Here is a 25,444-nt window from a genome sequence, read left to right on the forward strand (position 1 = left end):
AAACAGACACATTTTATTCATTTGATTGTTTTACAAATTTCTGGATTCTTCCAATTCCTTTATTTCTATCTCTCTCTCTCTCTTTTTCATTTTTTTTTTTTCCTGATGTAAATTGTTTTGACAGCTGATGTTAATTGTTTGTTCGTTTATGAGACCAAAGTAATTAATTTGTGCTTTTTTTCTTGGATTTCCTTTTGCTTCCTCTGTCCAGACTCAAGAGTAAAAAACAACAAAAAAAAAAAACAGAAAAATTCAATAAATAAATTGTTTTTAAATTATAAAATTTATTATTATTATTATTTGATTTCCATTTTGCTGCTTTTGCTTTTTAATGTGTTCTTTCTTTTTTCTTAATCCCAAATCAGAAGAGAAATTTATTGAGAGAAAAACCAACAAATTTAGGCAGAAAAGGCAATATATAATAAAATGTATTCATTTTTCTAAAAATGTTTTCTTTACTTACACTTACGATGTGAGAGTGGATCAAACAAATCTCTAAAGCCTCTTAACGAAAAAGCAAAGATTAAAAAAAGAAAAAATCAAACAAAACTTGGGTTTTCTTCTTTTGGGGGGTTTTTGGAAGGAAAGCATTAATTGCTAACCAAACAAAAAGCATCAGGGATTTTAAAGAGCAAAAAGCAAATTCTTGCCTGAAATCTGCAACTCATTTTATTTTATCTGCCTGTAATTTGCAAATTGGGTTTTTCTGTTGATTTGGGCTTTTGCTTTTCTTTTTTCATTTCTCTATAAATTTCCTTTAAATCCTCTCTGTATATCATCAATCAATCAATCAATCAATCAAATCAATCGATCCATCCACTCAGAGAAACACAAAAAAGACAGAAATTTTTGAACCTCCTCTTACTCCTCCTACTTATCATCATCATCATCATCATCATCCAATTCATCTCCTTCTGACCTCTTGATCTTTCATGCCCAAACTTCTCCCGTCGATTTCATGATCATGATGATTAATGGCAAGGAATTAATCCCAAGCTCTGCCTGTAAATTACACAGTTTTCTTTCCCTCTCTGATTTCCTCTTCTGTCTTTCTTCTTCGCAATGTAGATTTCTGGGCTCACTTCCTCTGCAGTTTTCTTGAACAGTTTTACCAAAAATGATTCAGCCTTAGATTCACCCCTGTTTTTAGTTATCGAAATAACACTCTCTGTCCCTGAGCTTCTTCTTCAACAACAAAAAGAGAAAGAAAAGAAAAGAAAAGAAAAGAAAAGAAAAGAAAAGAAAAGAAAAGAAAAGAAAAGAAAAGAAAATCCCCTGCTGAATCGAAAGATTCCCCTGTTTTTTGTTTCCCCTCTTCAACAAGAGAAGGCAGGCTATATAGTGAATGGATGAAAATCTCAGCCACCGCAATTTTTATCTGTAAGAAAGGCAGTCTGCAAAAATGCATGTGATCCGAAGATTGAAGAGCCTTGCCATAGCTCGCTCTGCTACTAATGAACCGGTATGCTTTTCTGCTTTCCCCATTTAATTAAATCATTTTTTGTTTTTTTTACAGATTTCCCATGATTCTCTATGCCTTGCTACAGTCATCAGTCCCAACACAAAATAAATTGGCTTCAGTTTTTCCTCCTTTTTCTTAAAACCTATTTTTATTTCGAACACAAATATGTAGGCCATTTCTTCTTATTCATTTGTTTACTGATTTTTACAATGCTTTCCATAATTATATGCCTTGTTTCAAGTCCCAACAGAAATGCCCCCCAATCTTCTAAATAGGCTACTTTTAGAGCAACAATTTGCTTATTTAATTCTTTATATTTCCTCTATGATCATGCCTTGTTTAAAGTCCCAACAGGAAATGCCTTTTTCAACACATCTTTTTGAAAAACAAATCTTTGACATATGAAGTAAGGTTACCCTTTTTTTTATTGAACAAAATCTCTGAATTAAGATAGACTTTCTTTTAAATACAAATAAATATGCTTTTCATCATCTGGTGCCTAGCTAGCTAGGCTCATCATTTTTCAATCTCATCAGAACAACACCAAATGTGGCAACGACTAGACAAAGATATTTAAAATATGACGAATATTATGGTTTGGGAATATTAAGAATATGTCCCATCATGGGAGTCAGTAACACTACGCTGGCTTCTTTCAATAGAGTTTCAGCTCTTCAGACCCTTTTCCCTCTGATAGCTCACATTGGCTGGAGACCCAAGACAGCCCACAAAATGTCTATTATATATATATATATATATATATATACATATATGTATGTATGTTCGAAAACACTTGTTTTCAATACATACTGCAAATAAAAATAAATAAATTCTATCTTAGTGCTATGGTTTCATGCTTCTCAGTATAGTCAGATGATTATTCCCCTTATATATGTATGTGTGTGTGTGTGTGTTTGATGACATACAATAATTCTGCATTGCTTATGGTATGTGTGATCCGTAGTGGTAGCAAATAGACAGCCTTAATGAGACACAAATGTTTATGATTAAGTTAAACTGAGCTCACAGTCTGTATACTTAACACAAATGTTGCGGAATTGTGTATGCTGGGAAAAATTAGCCTGGAGACAATGCCAAAAAAGAGAGAGGTAAGGTAGTAGAACAAGAAGAGGCTACAGTTAATAGACAAGAAGAAGTTGTGGCAATTAATTGGCATTCATCCGTTGCAACAACACAAGGATCTCACCCTTCAAAACAGCATATGGCACTACTCTTAAGGGGGCAGAATACTGTGGTAGCTAGTTCAAAAGCTGACAACTTCCCAGTGCTGGGGCCCAGTGGAACAGAGCAACTTCCAAAAGAGTTGCACGAAATGAGAATCCGAGATGATAGAGTGAATACTGGATCTCTCATGAATAAGGTATGAACATGGGTGTTTCTGTATAATGTTCTCTTAAAGATGCATATTCTCATATCTTAGTGAGTAAGGTGTAGTGAACATTGGTGTTTCTACATAATATTCTTCTAGAGTAAAGAATTATCATATCTCAGCAAAAGAGTTCCATGTAATGGATTTGTTTTCTCTTGACCATATATACATATATAGGAAACAGAGCCATCCACAGTCAATGGTAATGGAACAGAACCAGGCCGTGTAATTGTCACAACAGTTGCTGGAACAAATGGAAAACCAAAACAGGTAAACATTACATTTCTCATGTCTTCATGCAGTATATTATAACACATTTCATGGATGAATTTTAGTAATGATGCATAGACTAGAATACATACATACATACATACATACATATCTATATATCTTATATATATATATATATGTATATAATGAACATCTCTGAAGACCAGATTGCCCTAGGAGACCCCTAACAAGGTTACAACTATTTATGTTTAACTCGGCAATGCAAGAAAACAGAAAAAGAAAAGTGACAACAAACTACCTGGATATACACACATTTTAGTTGCTTTTTATTTATTTAGCATCTATTAATTTGTTATATAATTTGTAGACAATCAGCTACATGGCAGAGCGAGTTGTAGGAACTGGATCCTTTGGCATAGTATTTCAGGTATGCACCCCTTGAAAGAGTCCTGGCGTATAAAACTCTCATGTTCAGTTTCCATACCTCAAAATACATGTATATAGCACGACAAAAGATCTAGAAACCTCATCTTTTTTTTCTTCAATATACATGTATATGGCCAAATCTACAGCTTAATACTGGATACCCGTTCTGATTTAAATTATGTTGTTCTTTTATAAAAATCACAGGCAAAGTGTCTAGAAACCGGGGAAACTGTTGCAATAAAAAAAGTGCTTCAAGACAAACGATATAAGAATCGAGAACTGCAAATCATGCACATGCTTGATCAACACCCAAATGTAGTCTCCCTTAAGCATTGCTTCTATTCAAACACCGAGAAGGACGAGTTATACCTTAACCTAGTGTTGGAGTATGTACCTGAGACCGTATATCAGGTCTCGAGACACTTCACCCGGGCCAACCAAAGAATGCCTCTTATTTATGTTAAGTTGTACACTTATCAGGTGAAAAACAATACCCAACAAAATATCATGTGATTAACTTGATAGATGTAGGCTCAATTCTCCCTCGCATACTGAAGTGTGTGTTTATTTATTTATTTATGTAGATATGTCGGGCATTGGCATACATTCATGGCCTTGGTATTTCGCACAGGGATATTAAGCCACAGAATCTTTTGGTTGGTGACATTGAGGCAATTTGGAGCGCATGCATTTTTATGATATTCACATCCATTTCCTATACTTACTCTTTAAAATTTTAATTTTGTACTAGGTTAATCCACATACCCATCAATTGAAGCTCTGTGATTTTGGCAGCGCAAAAATGCTGGTAAAGTTTGTACACATATAGAGAGAGCACCTGAGGGCGTTGTATAAATATACATGTTAATAGCCTATATATTAATACATTATATAAATGTATATACATAATACATGCATATATGTATCTATCTAATACATGCATATATGTATTTATGAATGTATGTATGCATGCATGTATCTATTTATGTGTAAAACCCCTTCTGTTGGCAGTGTCTATCATGCGTGGTCATGACATAAAATTGTATTTTGGTTTTTCTAGGTCAAGGGGGAACAAAATATTTCATATATTTGTTCTCGCTACTATCGAGCTCCCGAGCTCATATTTGGGGCTGTACAATATACTACAGCGATTGATATCTGGGCAGTTGGTTGTGTGCTAGCTGAACTACTTCTCGGTCAGGTATCGTTTACTACTACCGCTACTTAAACCTTTTTAAAATAGTTATTAATAACAAAATCTCATTGATTTCTCCTTCTGCATATTTTAACCCAGCCCCTTTTTCCTGGGGAGAATGGTGTTGGTCAACTTGCAGAGATAATTAAAGTGAGTTCAAAACCTTTCACTTGTTGCCGTTATAAGACCTTTCTGCTATTCTTTTTTTTTCGAAGAACTAATTTGGTGGATTTGTTTTTGTCGTAAAAGGTTTTAGGCACCCCTACAAGAGAGGAGGTGAAGTGCATGAATCCGAGCTACACAGACTACAAATTCCCACAAATCAAAGCACATCCTTGGCATAAGGTTTGTAGAGAGAGAGAGAGAGAGAGAGAGAGAGAGAGAGAGAGAGAGAGAGAGAGAGAGATTTACATAGAGGTCAAAATGGCCTATAAGACCAAACAAGAGATTACATCTTAAAATGTTGTCTCATCTTTGAGAACAGCAAACCAAAATGATCATAACTATAAAAATAAATAGAAATGGAATTAAGATGCGACTAAAGAACCTCGTCATCTATACATGTAAGATTCTCAAGTCAGATATATATTGTTCTTTTTCTTTTCGAAAGATCTCTGATAAAGAGATAGAGTGAGATAGGTAGATCTCCTTTATGAGGTTTTGAGTTAAACATAACTTTGTCCATGAATTCTTTTATATTGAGAGGATTTTTAACGTAAATGTTTTGACAATTCAGATATTTTCAAAGAGGACACCACCAGAGGCAGTTGATCTCGTCTCACGACTTCTGCAGTACTCTCCGAGTCTTAGATACAATGCAGTAAGTTAATTATCATTTAGAAAAAAAGAAAGAGTAATAATTTTCATTTGACATCTCCAAGATGAAAATGGCCTATTAGACTTGGTAAGGTCAGGTCATGTGTTTGATCCCTACAGTCTGCATGGTGACTAGTAATAGTGAGATTTGAATCGCAAATCTGTTCAGTTAAAAATACAGCATACTACTTGGGTATATTGTCCTATTACAAGAAATCAAAGAAAAGAACGTGAAGAAATAAAGTTCTGTTAACATGCATGGTAGACCGGACACTTAATTTGGAAGGGTATTGCTTGAGAAACCCCCAAAAAAGGAGCCAAACAAAAACACCAACAATGATGAAAGCGATGCATATAGTTATTTGAAATTTATGTCACTGCCTTTTTTCTTTCTTTTACAGCTTGAAGCTTGCATTCACCCTTTCTTCGATGAGCTTCGCAACCCATTGACAAGGTTGCCCACTGGTCGGCCCCTCCCTCCTCTCTTTAATTTGAAACATCTCGGTGAGTTTCATCCTATTTTTTCCATCTTTTTATCATTGTTTTACCCTTCTGATCCCTATTAACATTTTTATTTAACTTTGTTTGCTCATTTTCGTATAAATTCTTACTAACGGACATTCTCAGCTGATTGATTGTCGTCTTCTTCTTTGTGGGTTTGTAGAATTGAAGCATGTTCCTCCAGAGTTGGTCCAGAAGCTTATACCGGAGCATGCACGGAGACAAAATCCCTCATTCATGATGATAACGTAGTTTAGGTTGGAAAAATTAATATTCTTCTTCTTCTTCTTCTTCATGATGGTGTATAATCATTGATGTGTGGTTTATGATTGAGCAAAGTAAATCACTACTTATGCTATGTCATTCTAACAGCTGTTGGAGAGAAGCATGCCCCTATTGTATATTTTCTAACACCAGAAATTGGACATACCAAAGGGATAGATAGGTTTAAGGTGGATGTCTGATGTATATCTGTTCTATATTTAGTAGATTCAGAGAAGTGTAATCCTACATGTTGTAGCAAAAATCTTAGAAAGTCAAATGTTTAGCAATTAAAGGCTTGTTTAAAATCTAGGCTGCATATACAACCTTTCAACGGACATCTTAGGAGTATTGATATGGCTAAAATAATTATCATTCCAACCCATGATGTGCGATGATGTGTAGTAGGAAATTTTGGTTGTACATGGAGTATTCTCTTTTTGTAATGTGGACTTTCGTTTAATATCATGATAATGCTGACTTTTGTATGATATTATGAAACGTTTTTATGTCTGATATTTCAGATCCAGTCTTACTGTTTTTTATGATTGTCTATGAATTTCCTTGAGACAATGATTTTATCAATTACAAGATCGAGCAGTGTTTGGACAAAATGGGGCAATACATCTAACCATGAGGTATTTGGATTAAGCCTCCCACCCATTGAAGCTTCAACAATGAAATAGTAACATTTTTTGCATTTATTGTTAAAGACACAAATTCTAAATCATGAAATGGTTATAATTGATATGTTTTGTATTGTTGAGAATTAGCAAAATACAACCTATGTTATGAATATGGCCTACAACCTCACAAGACAATAAAGGTTATGTTCAATTTACTTTATAAGGTTTAGGAATTAAGTGATACATTAGATTCATAAGTGGTACTATCTATGATGAAGGTAACATTCCAGATGTTTTATATCCCTGGGTTAAATGATGCAATTTAATCATTCTGTAAGAGTTTCTATAAGATCATCTAAATCTGAGGATACCATTCCATGTGTTCACATTGATGAAAATTAAAAGATACAACACATTTAAGAAAAAATGATGTCCTCATTTGTAAGAGCTTCTATGATATTCCTTTTTTTTACATTGATCTGAGGGTGACATTCTATGTGTTTTCTTTTATGTTGACTTAAGAAAAAACGTGCACTAAATTTTGTAGAACAGTAAAGCTAATATTCCCATGTGCTTTGTATCAATAGACATTTCAAAATTCTAACTTAATTTTATTACTTTCAGTTCATTAAACATGAAAATTTTCTACCACAACATGCTTAAGATGAGCAGAATTTCAATACCTAAAAAACAAATGTATCAAATATGAGAGGCAAACAAACATAATGTTCCGGATTGGTTGACAGACAAGGTAAGGTGCATGAATAAACAAACCTTTCATCCCAACCCAAACGACAGTATCATTGGTGTGGCACATGAAGCAATCAACCTTCCAATAGAAACATCAAGGCTATCATTACGGCAAATGGTGCTGTATTTCATTATATTGTGAGCATTTATAACAAAAGCACTACAATGTGGGTTAAACTTTATCCTATTTAGATCCTGTAATTGGATCCAAAGCAAAAAGAGCTTAATCGTGATCAAACTTGATGCCTCCATGTCAGTTATCATGCAGTATACATTGTCAGTTATCACGTAGTATACTTTCATGCTTCAAAAATTTTGTAAAGTGGTGTCATAAGCTGAATGGTTATCAGATTCAAGGAAAATGCAGGAATGTCTACATCCATGTTAGTTCGAGCATTTTGAAGAGTTTCCAACTTGGGAACAATCTGAAAGAATAAAAAAAATGCAATATGGTCTTAAAATGCATAAAAATGTATATCACCATTTCAAAGATGCATCAATCCACTTCTATATGATCCTTCAAGTAGTGACCTGAAAATCGAACAGGTGGAAAGGAGAGGTATTATTTTTGCACACCTGTTGCTTTTGGTTAAAGCTGTTCTCATCCATGACACTTTTAGACATTAATCTTGTGATTGTTGCTGCCTCATTGATCTCACCAGAAAGCAATCCATTCATCACAAGATGGATCGTGCTGTTAGATTTTCCAAAATTTACTACCTGAATATTTGATAAAAAGAGTGATATTCGTAAGTCTTGGGTGACTGATTTAGAGAGAAAAAAGGTCCTCAATGTTTTAAAACGCTTAAACTAATACCTTAATGTCTAGATATTCTAAATCATTGCCATCATCATATCTTCTTATGACCGAAGCCATGATGACATTCAATGCGCTTTCTTCCACTGTTATCAAAGATGGAACCAAAGTTGCCCCACTTGAATCTCTGAAAAACATCTGAATCCAATAGCTTGGTGTGCCATAGCTTTGCCAGGAATCGAAAACAATGGCATCAGGATTCCATCTGTAATACAAAAAATAAGAAAATTTGACAATTTTATGTTGCTTATAATATTACAAATTGTAAAGAGATGATATGAGGATATACATACACACACACACACACACACATAATATGCATATGCATATGTACGTGTGTCTGTGTGTATATCTATAGAGAGATAGATATATAGATAACTTTATCACTAGATAGTAAAGCATCAATTTACCTTCTATCATTATTGTTGACAAAGAGTGGTGCATAGCTCGCCATTTCAACCACATCACTATCATATAGAAGAATTATATCATCATTTATGACAAGTACAGCATGTCACATAATGATATTCACTGAAATGCTCAGGGATATTTGCTATTAATCAGTAACACTTTCACTTTCAAAACAGACATGTCAAAGTTCCCCCTCATTGGTAATCATTCCATCGACACAAGAACTTCGCATTTGGATTTTCTTTTCTCATTTTGTTTTGGGACACTAAATAAATAGGCATGGATGTTGAACTCTATGGATTACAATAGCAAAACCACATCTGATGAAAGTTTTTGTAAGAATCAAACAGAATTACATAAAAGAAAAGAAAATAGAGCCATGCATATTTGAGTAGAAGTGAGACTTCAACTGTATAATGCATAGCATATATAAAAAGATTTAGAATGTGGATCATGAATGCCCAAGAGCAAATGTACATCACAGAAAACCAAAAACCCAAGCTTCTACTCTTCCATGGTAATGTGATAAGGCAGAAAGACAAGTTGACAGATTGATACTAAGATTACAACAAAATTAAATTAAAGATAATCTCAGAAGAAATGTAAAAATAAACAAAAGAAAATATGCAAAAAAATTTAACATATACATGACATGCAATGCCATCGTCCACCATTAGACTATTGATTAGTAACCATTAGACTATTGATTAGTATTAAGCTTACAACAATAGGTGAAAACAAAACCACCCTATTAATCAGTTTATATTTAAATCACCTGTTCTTTTCTATGCCAATCAAGAAGTTGGCTTCAGCCAGAGCCGCATATAGACTTCCTTTCCCTGCATCTCGACCAGTTACTGCATACTCACTCACAAAAACCTGTAAATATGGTCCTAATATGAGAAAGATCATATGAAGAGAAAAAAAAAGAAAATATCCATTACTACACATATTAAAACCTTTGGACCAATTCTGGATGTTTTATCAAATTGATGACCCATTGCAAATAGTTGGTTAGCAGAAGCATAAACCTGGCACACAAAAAAAACAGCTAATAATAATGATACTGAGGCTATAGCTTTTATGATCATGACATAATAGTGACAATGTGGATGACAGAGAATAAGAACCATACATGAAAATCATATATATCTGCTGGATGATCCAATGGTTTTGACGATCCATCACAATTAGAAATGATTGAAATGTCAGGATACATCAATTTGATTGCTTCATAGAACTTCATATAGTTTCCTGGTATTACCCAGACCACAATTCCCAATGAAAAGGTTTGTCCTCAATAGTAGGCTTGCACATATGTAAAAGTTCCCTTCAATAATAATACTAACCCAAATAATATTGTTTTCCACAATCTTCATTTCCAATGGCAACATAATTCAGTGAAAATGGTTCAGGATGTCCCATTGAAGAACGGATAGAGCCCCATGTTGAATTTGCAGAACCCCTTGCAAATTCAATACCATTTAAAACATCCTGCAGATGATGAAAATATTTATGTGTGTAATTCATAGACTTTCCTCGTATTTTTACAATATCATTTATTTGTAATTAAATCAACCAGAAGATAAATACCTCTACAAAAGGCTGAATCAATGTTGATTCTACTTCATCGGTATGACTAATCCCTGAAAAGTAAAGGTGCTAAAATTTTGGTAACTTTAAATAGCAATGGCTAATATATATGTTTAACTTATTAGATACTAAAAAGCTCCAATATATCAATGAGTAGAGTCTAAACGCAATACAAAAAAACAGCATACATAAAGAGATAACCAAGATTCATCTCATCTGTCACCATTCATGTGAAAATTTTCAGATTTTTATCACAGGTGATGTATGTGACATCAAAATCAAAATCATTATTTGACTGTAACTGCATGATCAATGAGAACCTCCCATACAAATTAGTAATTATCCCAAGAGGCCAAGATCACTCGTGGTGGTTATGTTCAATCATAAAGAGTTTAAATTATTTACCTCTGCAAGAACAAGACCTTATAATCAATATAGAGTCATTGTTTAGTCTCTAAATTGCTAACCATTATTGAAGACCCAAATAGGTTCAGCATTCATGTCTTCAGCTAGCTGTCATATAAATCAATCAAAGAGTTTCAAAGAAAATATTTAGGATATGTGAAATGAAGAAGTTAGCTTAGAATTTGGGTGAATTATACCTGCAAGAATTCAAAATAACCGAGTCCATCATCTGTCCAATAGTCCCAAACATCCCCAAAGTGCCCTGGTCTCTCTTGCCAAGGACCGATAGATTGGCGCCAACGAAATGCATTCCTCAACCATTGACCTTCTACAAAACAACCACCTACCCAAAACAAAGTAGATACATGAAATCACATAATTCACTCTCTATAAATCAATTACATTCCAAAAATAATATGGATACCATAAAATCACATAATTCACTCATGAATCGATTACATGTCAACCACTCTACATGTGATCACAACATTCCTCACATCAAGACAATGTAGATACCATAAAGTCATATCATTCACTTTCTATGAATTGATGGCATATCAAAACAATGCCGATACCATGCATTGCACCTTTCATACAAGATTGCCCCTTCAATTGTTGTTCACATAGAGCCTTCCTTCACTTACATTAGCGAAATTCGTTTTCGTCTGAATATTTCCTAACACGATCGAGGCTTATGCCCAAAGCTACAAGACCCTCCCCACCCCCCCTTTTTCGGTAAGGCCTCGCATTTGACCTGATGGCTGGGTTTTGTACTGTGAAACTGTGAATGGCTCATTAAATCTGTTATAGTTTCTTTAATGGTACCTTGCCGTGGGGATAACCTTTATTCTAGAGCTGATATACATACCGAATTCCAAACAATTTGTATCATGAAACAGAGAATGACTCATTATATCAGATATATTCTCTTTGATGGTACTTTGCTGGTCAGATAACCATAGCTATTCTAGCGCTAATATGGGCACCAACTTCCAAAAGGCAAATACCTTCTAGAATCACATGGTAAATCACATAACTCAGTCTCTATGAATCAATTAGGTCTCTATTTTTAATAATGAGAATACATATTTACATATTCAACATTGACGTAGGAATTAGAAAAAGTAACTTAGTGAAGAAACCTGGAAATCGGATAAACTTGGGCTTCAGATTCTCTATCATAAGGGCAAGATCCTTCCTGAAGCCATGCCCCTACAATGTATATCACATTGAAAAAGAAAACACAATACAATCAATAAACACACATAACATGTTTACTTCATAAATTCTTCCAGGATCACTATACACTATACCCACGTAACAAGTTCGCTTTATAAATTCTTACATGATCACATTAAACACGCGTGGCATGTTTACTTGAGAAATTCTTACACGATCATAAACACGCATCACAGGTTAAGTTCTTATGTTTTTTCAAATTTCTTTGGGCTTGAATGTTTATGCTAACCTTGTAAGTATCAGACGGCATCACAGAGACTTGGTCTATCCAAAAGACGCCTTTTTGTGTTGAAGTCAGTGACAATCTCCCATAGTGATCGGTATCAGTTGGAGTTAAATGAAACTCTTGTTTGCTCCAGTTTTGTGTAGAATTTAACAATCTCAGCCTGCAGAAATGAACTGACTGTTTTATTCTTTACTTCAGTAAAAATATTCTTTAGACAATTTTGGCATACTAGGTAGGTTTCAGATTCATCATCAACATACCCAATGTTTTTTTGGGCTAATAATCTTTTCCCATCCGAGGAAGTGAAAGCAATGGAGATATCCATGTCCTTTGTGCTGTGCGCCCAGAATACAACTTTGTAGTCGGAACCAGATACAAAATTCTGCACAAAAAAAATAACAACAAAAGAATATCTAAATTTGTTTGGGAGAGATGTTGGTACGGCCAACTGCTTTCACAAAATGGATCTCATTGTTCACAAACAAAAAGTTTATTTAACTTATCATATCAAGGAAGGAATACAAGCTAAAAGTGCTTGACAGCATTCATGTTAACACATAAGATCAAAGGTAGAAGTTCATTATTCTGATACATAAGTACTATGTTGCCCAAAAACATTATGATAATAATGCAAAAGAAGAAAGAAAGCCATCTGTAAAATAACCATTCATGTTAGTCTAAGTTCATCAAGTTATACATCCATAGAACATTATATTTATGCTAAAAATAAAGAAATAAATTCCTGCATACATGCATATCTATGCACATACCATTCCCCAGTAACCTGGATTGTATACCCCAACTCCATTTTGGGTGAGTATATCATCCAATATTTCTATGCGAAGAGCAATTGGGTTCCGCTCAAAAATTGAAGACCTTTCAGTTTTGAGACGAACCAAATTTTCATCTCCAATTGCCGACCAAGGAGCAATATTTGATGGAGTACTCTGCCCGCCAGCTTCAAAACCTGTTCCGCATATATGCGTATATAAGAATGAACATACATGCATGCATCCAATACGTACATACAATACAATACACACATATACATAACAACAACATACAACACAATACACACATATACATAACAACATACATACAACACAATACACACATATACATAACAACATACATACAACACAATACACACATGCATATAACACACATATATACATAATACAATACACACATACACATATCACACATATATACATAATACAATACAATACACTGGTACACATTCACGTACAAAAACATACATATATCAAAGTTGGTTTCATCAGAACTTTCAGACCCTTTTGAAAAACCTATAGCTGGATATTACAAACCTCTGTTGGCAACAAGTTCGGCCCATAATCCGCCAGCACCAGCATGATTAATCTCCTGAGTAAATCAGCATAACCAATTTAAGGCAAACCAAACTTTTTTGAAATTGAAATGAAAATAATTGAACATTTGAAGACAAAACAGAGTACTTTAAAAAACCACAACAAAATAGGAGAAGTAAAAACGTAGTTATAATAATTATAGCAAACTATTTAAAAAAAACAAAAGAATGAAAGAGACGAGATTGTATGCTCATCTCACCTCAAAGAAAATCCCAAAGAGATTGGAAGGGAGAGTATGGCCACGCTCTGATACATCAAAAGTGAGGTTATATTGGGCATATGAAGAATCATGAGACAAGATCAAGAAGATGAGTGAAAAGAGTAGTAAAATTGCATGCCAAAGAGTCTTTAATGATATAAACCCAGTCATTTTTTTATGAAAGGGGTTGGAATTAAGAGAAGGATGGAAATTGGAATATATACAGTATGTATATCAAGATTTGTATCCCCCACACGAGAGTTGGGTGGGCCAACAAAAAAAAAACATGTCAAACTCATGAGTGAGTCATGACTTAATTCTTCTCCAGTGAACTTCAAGTTTAAACCTTATGATATCATATGATTACTGACATATGTATATGTATATGTATCAATGTATATTATGTATACATGTATGAGCATTCACAAAACATTATGCATCTAACTTTAGAAACTTGTAGTGAAAGCAATTAAAAGCTTTTTGCTAACAAGCATGAGTATGACAGGATAGTTTGACACCCAAAATGGTGAAGTAAATGACAAAGTGTGGCCAATATTCAGGGAACTATGAGTTAATTTGAAGTATAATAGGCAAATTTTAAAACCAAGGATTGAATGGCAAATAAAGATTTGTAAATCTTTATAAGAAAGAGGTTGAAAGATTAGTTTCAATGACAACAAAGATGTTGTGTGTATAATGAATCTATGCCAGATAAATCATGGCATTTCAAAGGAACAAATCACCTCATTCTGTTCTTTATTTTTATGGGAAAATTTGTATTGATATCACAAACAACCATGTAAATATAGCATGCCTCCTAAACCATGGCATTGAGAAGGAGAAGAAAAACTCATTTGACAATGATTTCATTTTATAGGATTAATGAGACAAATAACCTATATGAATATATGTGACCCTAACCATGGTACAAACATGGTAGCTTGCACTCACAAGTCACAACTTGAAGATATTTATTCCTTGGCCAAATGTTTATATTAAAAGATGTACATTTAATTTGAATTTTATGGTTTCTACAAGCATTGCAACCTTAATAATCTCTTTCAATGATGTTTCAACAATGAGTGAACATAGTGGATGTGTTGATCTATTTAGTCTTTCCTTCACAACAAAGTTTGTCGAGTAATTGAATGCTATAATGTGTCATATAAATATGATGGTAATGATTTGTTTTGCATTTTTTTGGAAGAGAGTGAATGAATGTAATAGACCAAAAGAAGGATCAATGGAGAGCTTCATTGTTTCTATCACAAACAATAGAGAGCATGTAGATATAAATGATTGTTTGATCTGGTGTGAAGCCACAAATAACTTTAAATCGCCCAAATTAATTACAAATGTATGTACGGCACACAAAGAAAGATGGTTCATTTTGTTTCAAATAAATGATAAATACATAAACCAATTGTCACGTTTCTTGAAGTTCTCGTATGAACTGTTCTGAGCCAACACACACATATTTCATCTCCACAATAGCTACACGTTAGCATTCTTTCTTTGTATCATTGAAATGCTTGAAGGCCCTTCATTTTCAATTTCCCGTGTCCTTGTTATGCACACATAACGTAAATGAGGGTAGGTCACTAATATTTATAAACAAAAAAATGAATGGCATGTTCGCTAATGTTAGATAGGGGCTATAGAATGCTAGGTCTATTGATTAGTAATATATTATTACCAATCCCAGACCATGAGTTCAACTACATAATGCCACCATGAGAGGATAGAAACTGACATTATGAGATCCTTGCTTCTCACTCACATATCTAGCTAATTTGCTATACACAGTCATGAAACAAAGAGAAACTATATGTATCCAACTTCCACACTACCACAATCAACCTCGTGCATTGGAGTCCCAATCTTAGCTTATATGGTACAAGGACAACTTCCTACGTTTTCCTCCAACCCACAATTTTAGTCTAACCTAGGATACATGGTTTTGGCCTTATTGGATTAGTCTACTACATCAAAAACTCCTGATGAGCATATATGGTACAAGGACAACTTCCTACGTTTTCCTCCAACCCACACATTTTAGTCTAACCTAAGATACATGGTTTTGGCCTTATTGGATTAGTCTACTACATCAAAAACTCATGATGGCTTAATTGTCTTTACTCATATATCTACTCCCACACCCTAGTATCCTCATCTCTAGTTAGTCTAATGTCAAAATGCAAAGAGTTTGTTTTGCATTGTGCGAGCTAAGTTACTAGAGAAATTTAAGTTGCAATATGTAGGTAAATACATTAGAATTTCTACAACTCAAAGGTATGTAATGCTTACTTATTTGTTAGAAATTGTTTAGTTTTGAATTCACTTTGCATTGTTTCCTTTCACTATGAAATAAATCTTTTTTTTTTCCAAAACAAAATATTCTTCCATTAGTTTTAAAAAAGTCATAATAGCTCCAATATACACAATGTTTTTTCCCAACCCGTCTTGTGTAAGACAATGGCCGAGGAAACAAATCTATGTACTTCAAAGTAGAGGAAAACAGTCAACTAATTTGCAAGCTATTCCATAGACACATTTCAAGCTATTAAATAGACAACAACAAAAGTAGTTGCATCCGGAGACAAGCCCTCGCAGCTCATCGATTGGAACCATTACAATGCTTTTTCAGCATGCTATATGCACCACTGCAATTCCAATCAATCTACCTTTACACAAAAAAAAACGAATGCTACCACAATCTTTCAAGGTAGAGAACAATGTATTCCATGCCTCTACATCTTGGTTTTGAAGCCGATCAAATACATTGTGTGCTTCTTCAAGACAACCACATTTCCCTACATGTCTGTAAACACAAAAAGAATGCTTCCTCTTTCCACATCAACCATCGTGCCGGTTACCACCAAATTCTTGCCCATACAACAACAAAATAAGTCAATTTTCCTCCTCTCCTCATGAGACTATGCTTCGGCCCCCACACCATCATCACTCATCCTTATCAAAACATAAATTTTGCTTCATTAAGTCCACATCAACCATCTCGCCGATTAACGCCAAAATCCTATTTCATTATGAAATAATTATGTTTCCTTATGACTAACTTAAGAATGCATGATCTATAATTTTAGTAATTCTAATCAATCAAGGAAATACATACACATACGCAAGATGTTAAATTATAAAGAGTAGTGCATTCATATATTGTTATGAACACAAATTGATAGCAAGGATACATACTGCCATCATATGTCCATTCCATTTGTTGTGGCCATTGGTGTATAGTACACCACCATTTTTTGAAATTCGGCCTCATTAATTCTGAAGCATCATCAATACCATCAATCCGCTCATATTGAGCTCTCAGTGTAGTTATTAGTGTGTGCCATATTAGCTTAATCGATTCAGCTGGAGGGCGGTTGTTTGCTGAAAATACCTCGGTACACCATGTTGTCCATATGCACCATATGGTAATGGGTGTAAGCAGCGTCCATAAATCTCCAAGTTTTTGCTTCTGCACAATAACTGTAGGTACCTTGTTGTCAATGATTAGCCGAACAGTTGCATTCTCCCCTCTAAACCCAGTTACATAGATTTACATGTGCTATCGTAGTTCGCTACATCATCCTCAAGATAGTTCTAAGTACCCAAATGGTTGTTCCCCCCTCCCATTAGTTGAAAGAGGGGCATGAACGAGATATCATGTGGGATATTGAATGCAGGTGATGTGTAGCGGAGGATGGCTAGAGACACATGTGAAAGTGTAAGATAAATAAGGGAGATCACTTATGAAGGATTGGATAGTCTAGGCAAGGCCTACCCGAGAAAGGGATTGAAGTTGTGTATCTATTTTAACTAATGGAGTATATTCTTTTTTGGAAAAATTGATAACAAGGATAGTGTAATGCAAGTTGTCTCTTCGAAAATTGACTAGCTTAATATCTACACCATGAAGATTTATCAAATTATCAATGAATGAACTAGAGATGGTCAAGAAATCAATCCTTTACCTTTACATCAACAATATTTGGATGTATATACATGTGTAAAAGCACATGTTTGCACTATTATATAATGTGCATATTCTTCGAGAAAATGTAGTTATCATAAGTTGAATAGATATAACACACTCCCTTATCAAATAATTACCCTTAAATTCAACGAAGACAATAGATAATAGTTTAGTGGCTTTGGAGCTTGGTAAGTTAACTCAGAACATGAAATATTATCCAGCATACTAACACACTCTTCTCGACAACAAACAATTCCAATGTTATTTTGTAGGGTACAAATAGTTCACATATTCAAAGAGATTAATTGTTATGGTCATAAAGTCACACGAGAACTATGCATATTGTGTTGAGGCCATTGGTGGAATGGACCTTAAAAATCTCCAAACAATCAATTGAGCCCACTCTTTGGCATCTCTTTATATCCTCCTATAATAATGTAGTAAGATGGATTCTTCTACCCATGATGTATGTGAACCCGAGAGCTAGGGCCAAGCATGCATATAAACCTCATAGCTATGCGCATGATATGTTGGTTTTTTCCTTGGCTAGTGGAAGATCAAAATGTTTTGAACAATATTGACAAATAAGTACACAATGAAGAATTGCAATATTTCTCTATTGAAAAATTAAAAGTCTATTAATGACTCCAATAACTTATGTTCGATGAAGTTTACATGTATGGGCAAGATGATGAAAATGAAGTTATGAGTTCGAGATATGTATTGTGTGAAATATCCTATCTATTTGACTGTACAAAATAATAGGGACACCCCTCAATGATTTCCCACTTTATTAGCTCTCCTCTGAGCAATTCCCTTAGGAATTTGAACTTATTCTCTTCTTTTACAGCTTTTGCATTCGCACAAAAGTAAACATAAAATCAACTTTCCCAAAATGTATGTTCCGCATATTCTTTACATGAAAAAAACTTTTGCTATGTGGTCACAATGCTTTATCGTGACCCCAATTTTTATGTTTGTCTATATGGCAAATGAAATGGGATAATGATCTACAAGTTTGTAATCCAAGTAAGATCCAATCAACCCATCTCGGCATCCAAATTGCAACAAATATTTGAATCTAAGTAGAAAAAAGAGTGAAAAAATACTTGACATTTCAAAATGCAAAAGACGGTGCGGTGGCTATTAATTAAATATAGAAAGAGTTTCTTTTGTTTTAGTTGTCTTCAAAGAGAGATGCTCTTAGTTTTTGAGATATCTTTATTCTATTTTTCACTGGACATGATAGCAATATAACACCTAAATAGTTGGGCTAAATCTGTAATTAAATGTTACCTAATCAAAGGGAGTTCAATGCACTCTCTTTACAACTACCCACCTACTGACACAGGTTGAATCTTCTTTTTTGAGTAGGACGCAAACTACTCTCTTTCATGTTAAAACTTAAGACTAATCAAACATGATATTAGGTGCTAGACCTAAGCATTTGCTTTATACGTCATATGATATATTCTAGATGTCCCCATGACTTACTGCTCATATATACACACTTTTTGAAATAATAAAATTCAAATATAAACATGATGGTATAGTTGTATGTCTAAGTCTTGATCGTTTACATTATGTATTAAAGCTCATGGTCCTTATAGTTAAGAAACTAGCTTGTCACAATTCTAGTTTGGGATCCTGCATGCTAACAATTTGCAGCAAAACACTCGCAATAACAATTGTTCCAAAACAGATGGATTAAAAACTAATAACGTTGCCTTTGAATGGAACCACCAACAAAACTCATGAGCAGCAAATTTGAGCTTGAATAATAGGTGAGAGACACATGTACTCTCCTCCTTGTCACACAAAAAGGGATATGATGCACACTTATGTCTATGTCATGAACAATCTAACCTATCAAGTGAAGATGATAAAAATGTCGGTATATCACCATGCTATTGTATGGCATTATATTGTTGTGCCCATGGGCCTTGCATGAAGCATCCTACATTCTTGCCACTAAATGATAGCCAACCTTGGTATCAAGTCACCATAATCTGTCCTCCACAAGGAATTATCTAGGCACGACTAAAACAAATTGGTTTATGAGAATAACCTCACACAATTGCCAAAACTCACTAACAATCCGATTGATCGTAGAGTAGAGGATAAGTAGATTGAGCAACCATCCTATAATTGACCCTCTTATGTAGTTGTGTCAGGTATTGCATGCAACATCAACCCTACTCACCCCTAAGTCCAAGATGCAATATTGTCATCTTTTCTCCTATTTTAGACGCTATCGAGACACCATGACCAAATCAAATCATGCCACATTAGCACTTACCACAATTTATTCAATGTCTTCATGAATTAGTCATTGTTAGTATGGCAATCTTGTGATGCGTAAGTGCTTTCACAAACTTTTTATACTATCATAAATATATATGTACACACACAAATGCATACATATGCATGCACACACGTACACGTTGATGGGTGGAAATTGTTTGGCTTATCACATAATACATATATAATAGGATTTCGACCTTAGGGGCATGGGCCATCTAACTTTGTAGTCATGCACATGCAAAATCAATTTGTCAACATTTGGTGCAAGAAACTAATTATTTAGAAACTCTACCTTAACCTTTAATCAACTTTTTCTAGTCCATCGATAGTGTTAATTTGACTTCTATGTTGACATGTCCAACATCTTGCATGACAAAAGTTAAATATTCTTAGGTGTTAGGTAGTAGATGAACACTTCAACTTCCAAGAACTAGGTTGTTTAAACACACCTTAAAGTTACAAGAGAATCATGCTTGCCTCACTTCTCTAGTTGTTGAAAATGAAATTAGTGAAATATAAGCATATCTCACATGCATTCACATTATCGGTCACGAATGAAAATAAACATGAGTCCAATATTGCTTGCCTCATTTCTCTAGTTGTTGAAAATGAAATTAGTGAAATATAAGAATATCACGCGTCCACATTATTAGCCGCGAATGAAAATGGACATGAGTCCAATATTATTAGTAGTCAAATTGGGTTCCTTCAAAAGCTTTGATGCCATAGATTGTAAGCAGAATGTTTCCCCATAGTTTTTGTACAATTTATTGTCGATCCTTGATTAAAATTTTAAAAATATCATATTGAAAGTAGTGACAATGAGGTCTATGAATCACTTAAGAGAGTTTTGGGCATTGAGATTGCAATATGTGGATTATATCCTATCCAATACATTTTTCTTTACAAACCACCCAAAATGCGTGAGAATAGTTTAAGTGTAGAAGTTCTTTTATGAGAGAAGAATACAATTGTGTTTATTTGATATGTGAATTGGTTCTAGTGGCTTCATGATCTACATATTGCGACATTGATGAACATGATTGATTGGATGTGCTCCCTTCATATGTGTAGGCATCAATTCAAGTTGTAGTAGCACAATCAAATATTATAAGGTCATCAATTACTATTTGGTTGTTTCTACGAGCATCAAAAGAAAGCATGCCAATTTTATATATGTTTCAAGGACAAACTACCATATAATATATTGCCCTACAATTGAAATTGGTTTTCCATTATCCGCCAGATACATAAAGAAATTGTATGCATATTCAACGGTAAGTTATAATATAGAAGTTTATGTCAATCATTGTTATCATATAGCTTGATACCAACTAACTTGTACATATATTTCTTTAAAAGAAAATTAAACTAGGGTAGGAGGGGACAATGCACCAATTGTAGTAACATGTAAGTTGTCTTCTATGACTTTCTTGATAACTACATGTGTCTGAGAAAAAATATACTCTAAAATCCAGTCAGACCACTTGTTTTGAATGAGGCCAAGATAGAAATAGTTTGACGATGAATTGTTAATGGATCTACTTTTGAAACAAGGGCAAGGTTGTTATATTCAAAACTTTATTGAGGTTACAATCGATATTGGCCCATATACGAGGAGTCTATTGTATTTCCATTTGTTCTCATAATCCTAGAGTTCAAGATTATAATATGGCATCATCAATTAGGAAGATAATAAGATATGTCCAATCATGATTTATATGTAGAACTGCAAACTATATTTTGGGTACATTTTCCTTGAATACTTTCATCATTTTTTTAGGGCTTCATGTTTTGTTTCGTAATTACATGACGAAAGCTCCATTTAAAAGGTTAACTCTTTGAAAGAACGACTCAGACCTGAAATGCCACCTTGTCATCTCTATGGAGCTTCAAGCATCCGTTGGAGCATGCTCTTTATAGGGAAATTAGGAGTGAGTTTTCAATCTTTTCAATTTCTTTAACAAGAACAATAAGAACATCCTAGAAAATGAATGATACCTAATGGGTGTGAGAATTAGGAAAGTAGTAGCATGATGGGTATGTTTGAACAATTCCCCAATAAGAAATAGAAATTTACGTAACAGTTGGGGGGGGGGCTCACCTATAGGTGCTCAATAAATTTACTTTTTGAGATCTTTCTATTTTGTCCCGACATTGGTCTCGACTCTTCCTTGTTGTTAGACTTTCAATTGTATTTTCAGACTTCTTTGTACTATGGTTTCGAGATCAATATATCTCTTGCTTCGAAATAGATTGTTTTATTGTTCAATCTCTTTTTAATGTAATAGTACCATTCACTACATTGGGCGGTGAGACCACGTCTTATTCGGACTCCCCGTCGTTACTGTGGATAGCTTAGCCTACTTTGAAAAGGTTATCAAAGAATAAGTACCAGACATTTTTGTAGAAAGTAGTTGACCTGGTTTTTGTAGAAACTAGTTGGATAATCGTTTTTGAATTATTTTGGACATATTAATACATCACGAATAAGAGGCAATGCATCACATTGTTTATTATGCCCATAATGTAATGATCATTATAGTTCATTGACGATACCAGATATCAGGTCCTCGGTTCTTTGTAAGGATGCGCTTACCACTAAAGGCACTCAATGGATCTTTGAGTACAATTGGAATTATTGATTGTGAACTTTATCCTAATAGTTTCCTCGTAAGATGCTGAATTCCTGGGTAACAAATATATTACTTACTCTTAACCGTCTAAGTGTAAAACATAGCTTTGATCAATGAGGGATTGAAAATGCCTTCAAACTGGTTAGAAATATATTGCATACTATATGGGTAAAATTACTATGGTTTAAAAGTGAGCTCAACGCACCCATCATACCTCACTTCTAACTTTTTAGAGTTTGTTATATATCATATTTCAGCTATATTCTATTTTCTTTTGGTTTTATCTACTTTCATCGTGATTGAATAAGAGAGGGGACCTCTAGAGAACCGGATGGCCATCCCTACATCAATAATACAAACATTGGCATTGAATGAATTGAAGACAAAAAATCGTGGATCCTTTGTGCATTTCAGCAAGTTGTCAACATTGGTGGTATTCATAATACACACGCTTTCTTGGTACACATGTTGCCTTGATATACTGGAGGATGCATTGGGTGACATGGGATGTACCTTGTATAAAGGCAAGGACAATTTATCATATTCTATTATTCGATACAACAGAACGGGCGATTAGGCCGACATCTTACAAGTGAAATATCCATTGGTAAGCACTCTCTTCACCTATGAATATCTACCATATTGAAATTTCCTCCACTACTACAAGAGCACATGTTTTTGTCCTTAAGAAAATCCCATATAAGTTATGTCCTTCAATGCCCACAAATATGTCTTTCAATGCTATTTCTAATATTAAATTAAATTGAGACTATCAAAAGTTTATTTCTCATGGAGCTTGACAACAACCTAAAGTGTGTCGGTATAAAGATAAGACCCCACCTTGTTTAATGTAAGAGAGGTGCCACTAATAGAGGTATTGAATGGCTTGCCTATTCAATTCAAGACTATATAAATCTCTTTAACAAAAATCTCATTGAAGCAAATCATTGTCACTCATGTGCCTTGACACTTAATCTTGTCTTCCTCCCTCACATCTATGGAAAATATAATGTTACAAGAAACGAAATCTATTTATGGTTGTGTTTTTATTTCAATTGGCTTTCTGGTATGTCATTATTTTAAATCCTTGGATTATGGGAGTTGAATTTGTGAAGAGGATTTTTGTACGGGAGAATGAAAAATGATTACGTAAAACCAATACTTTAGGAGAAAAGAGCTATGCTATACTTTTCGACTCTTGGGTTATGGGGAATTGAATTTGTGAAGTCGTTTTGTTGAACGTTGTGGAAAATTAATAAGTAAAACCAAAATTTGAGGAGAAAAGTGTTCGTTAAATGTTCATGAAGTGTAATGATCTCGATGTCAAAAGACAAAGGCTTTTTGTAATACACACAGGCACATTTTTAGATCCGTGTCTTTTCGCTTGACCCAACAGCCTTCATATGAAGTTGCACGAGTGTTACAAACACGTTATCATGATATGCACACATTTTGTTTGCAATAATAATTTTGAATGGATATATAAACGATAAATGTCTAAGAATGTACTTAAAGTCTGCATGCATGCAGTATCTTCGTGGTACATATTATAATGTAATGAATCCTTGACAGAAGTATCAATGTTCTCCCCTCGTGAAACTAATAGATGGATGGATCGTCGTCACAATTCACAATACCCCCCACACAAAAAGAAGCCTTTCGAAAGTACGTTTGGAAGAGCAAAACACATTATACTGAAAAGTACTTGCAGGTCGGGCAAGCGAGCGTACCGTATATTATACATGCTATTATCAAGGGAAGGAGAAGGCAGGTATTTTGTATCCATCGGCCCACACACTGTTGGATAAGGATCTTCGTATTGTGGGCAGTGCTAGGTCGGGGGAACCGATCTTAAATGTGGCTCATCAACCATTTCAGAAGGCTTTTTCTGTATGTGAGGTGGGGCAGCTTATCGAACCATCAGCTGCTTCTGTAGGTGGATGGATATACTATATAGCCCATGCCTTTCGAATGCAACACTAGGTAGTGGCTCGTAGCTATAGTAGCAGAACTAGCAGTATGCAACTTGATCAACCCCTCCCGAGATGCAGGATTGATCACACAGAGCCTTTCACTTCCACTTCCGGGCAGAATGTGCGTGGTACGTACCTAAGAGAGGTCTTTTTAAAATTTTTTTTTTTTTTTAAGGGTTTTGGATGAGGTTTGTGTGGACCATGTGTGTGCACTGTGGACGGGACGAGGTCACGCGACCCGGCCGGATCTGGACACGTGTGAAAAGGAGGAGGTCACGTGACCCGCCGGGCCGGATGTCCACACGTGTGAAACAGGGCCAGGAGGGGGGGGGGGGGGGGGTCACGTGACCCCTTGGTCCCTAAAATGTAAAAAAAAAAAGATTTTTTGTTCTTTTCAAAATTTCAGCCAAAAGTGTATCTCTAGTTCTCAGAATTTACCGATTTGGCCTCCCCCCCAAAAACCCCTTTTTTCTCTGTCGGTAACCCTAATTCCTTTCCTCCTTTTTACTATACATAATTGCTGTAACCCTAATTCCTTTCCTCCTTTTTATTATAATTGCAGTAACCCTAATTGCTTTCCTCCTTTTTATTATAATTGCAGTAACCCTAA

At 34.6% G+C, this 25,444-nt stretch overlaps 2 protein-coding genes across 2 annotated transcripts; one reads left to right on the forward strand and one right to left on the reverse strand.

Moving 5' to 3' along the window:
• Positions 1-1,283: 1,283 nt before the first annotated feature.
• Positions 1,284-6,705, forward strand: LOC147860007 (shaggy-related protein kinase epsilon-like). Its single transcript, XM_087324270.1, has 13 exons — positions 1,284-1,462; positions 2,544-2,843; positions 3,030-3,122; positions 3,451-3,510; positions 3,714-3,989; positions 4,094-4,165; positions 4,261-4,317; positions 4,570-4,710; positions 4,804-4,854; positions 4,954-5,049; positions 5,441-5,524; positions 5,922-6,024; positions 6,185-6,705. Exons 1-13 carry the CDS (start codon positions 1,403-1,405, stop codon positions 6,271-6,273), a joined length of 1,482 nt encoding a protein of 493 aa, XP_087180396.1. The 5' UTR covers positions 1,284-1,402; the 3' UTR covers positions 6,274-6,705.
• A 1,030-nt stretch (positions 6,706-7,735) lies between these two features.
• On the reverse strand, positions 7,736-14,282 carry LOC147860008 (alpha-L-arabinofuranosidase 1-like). The gene is made up of 17 exons (XM_087324577.1): positions 13,937-14,282; positions 13,678-13,732; positions 13,120-13,316; positions 12,610-12,731; positions 12,353-12,509; positions 12,027-12,096; positions 11,082-11,227; positions 10,947-10,992; positions 10,480-10,532; positions 10,236-10,380; positions 10,022-10,140; positions 9,846-9,917; positions 9,662-9,765; positions 8,886-8,942; positions 8,476-8,680; positions 8,235-8,378; positions 7,736-8,083 (listed from the first exon to the last, which is right to left on the reverse strand). Exons 1-17 carry the CDS (start codon positions 14,105-14,107, stop codon positions 7,958-7,960), a joined length of 1,989 nt encoding a protein of 662 aa, XP_087180703.1. The 5' UTR covers positions 14,108-14,282; the 3' UTR covers positions 7,736-7,957.
• Positions 14,283-25,444: the final 11,162 nt, after the last annotated feature.

This window comes from Azolla caroliniana, unplaced genomic scaffold (assembly GCF_043228905.1).
Source record: "Azolla caroliniana isolate FFs.n. ecotype wild unplaced genomic scaffold, voAzoCaro1.0.p SCAF_9, whole genome shotgun sequence".
Classification (NCBI taxonomy): Eukaryota; Viridiplantae; Streptophyta; class Polypodiopsida; order Salviniales; family Salviniaceae; genus Azolla; species Azolla caroliniana.

Excerpts from the sequence above, each read along its gene's own strand:
- LOC147860007 (XM_087324270.1), top strand. The coding sequence starts at position 1,403 with ATGCATGTGATCCGAAGATTGAAGAGCCTTGCCATAGCTCGCTCTGCT. Across the intron at positions 2,844-3,029 it reads CTGGATCTCTCATGAATAAG|GAAACAGAGCCATCCACAGT; the intron begins GTATGAACATGG and ends ATACATATATAG. Across the intron at positions 5,525-5,921 it reads CGAGTCTTAGATACAATGCA|CTTGAAGCTTGCATTCACCC; the intron begins GTAAGTTAATTA and ends TTTCTTTTACAG.
- LOC147860008 (XM_087324577.1), bottom strand. The coding sequence starts at position 14,107 with ATGACTGGGTTTATATCATTAAAGACTCTTTGGCATGCAATTTTACTA. Across the intron at positions 8,943-9,661 it reads ATTGGCATAGAAAAGAACAG|TGATGTGGTTGAAATGGCGA; the intron begins GTGATTTAAATA and ends TCTATATGATAG. Across the intron at positions 8,379-8,475 it reads TAGAATATCTAGACATTAAG|GTAGTAAATTTTGGAAAATC; the intron begins GTATTAGTTTAA and ends TCAAATATTCAG.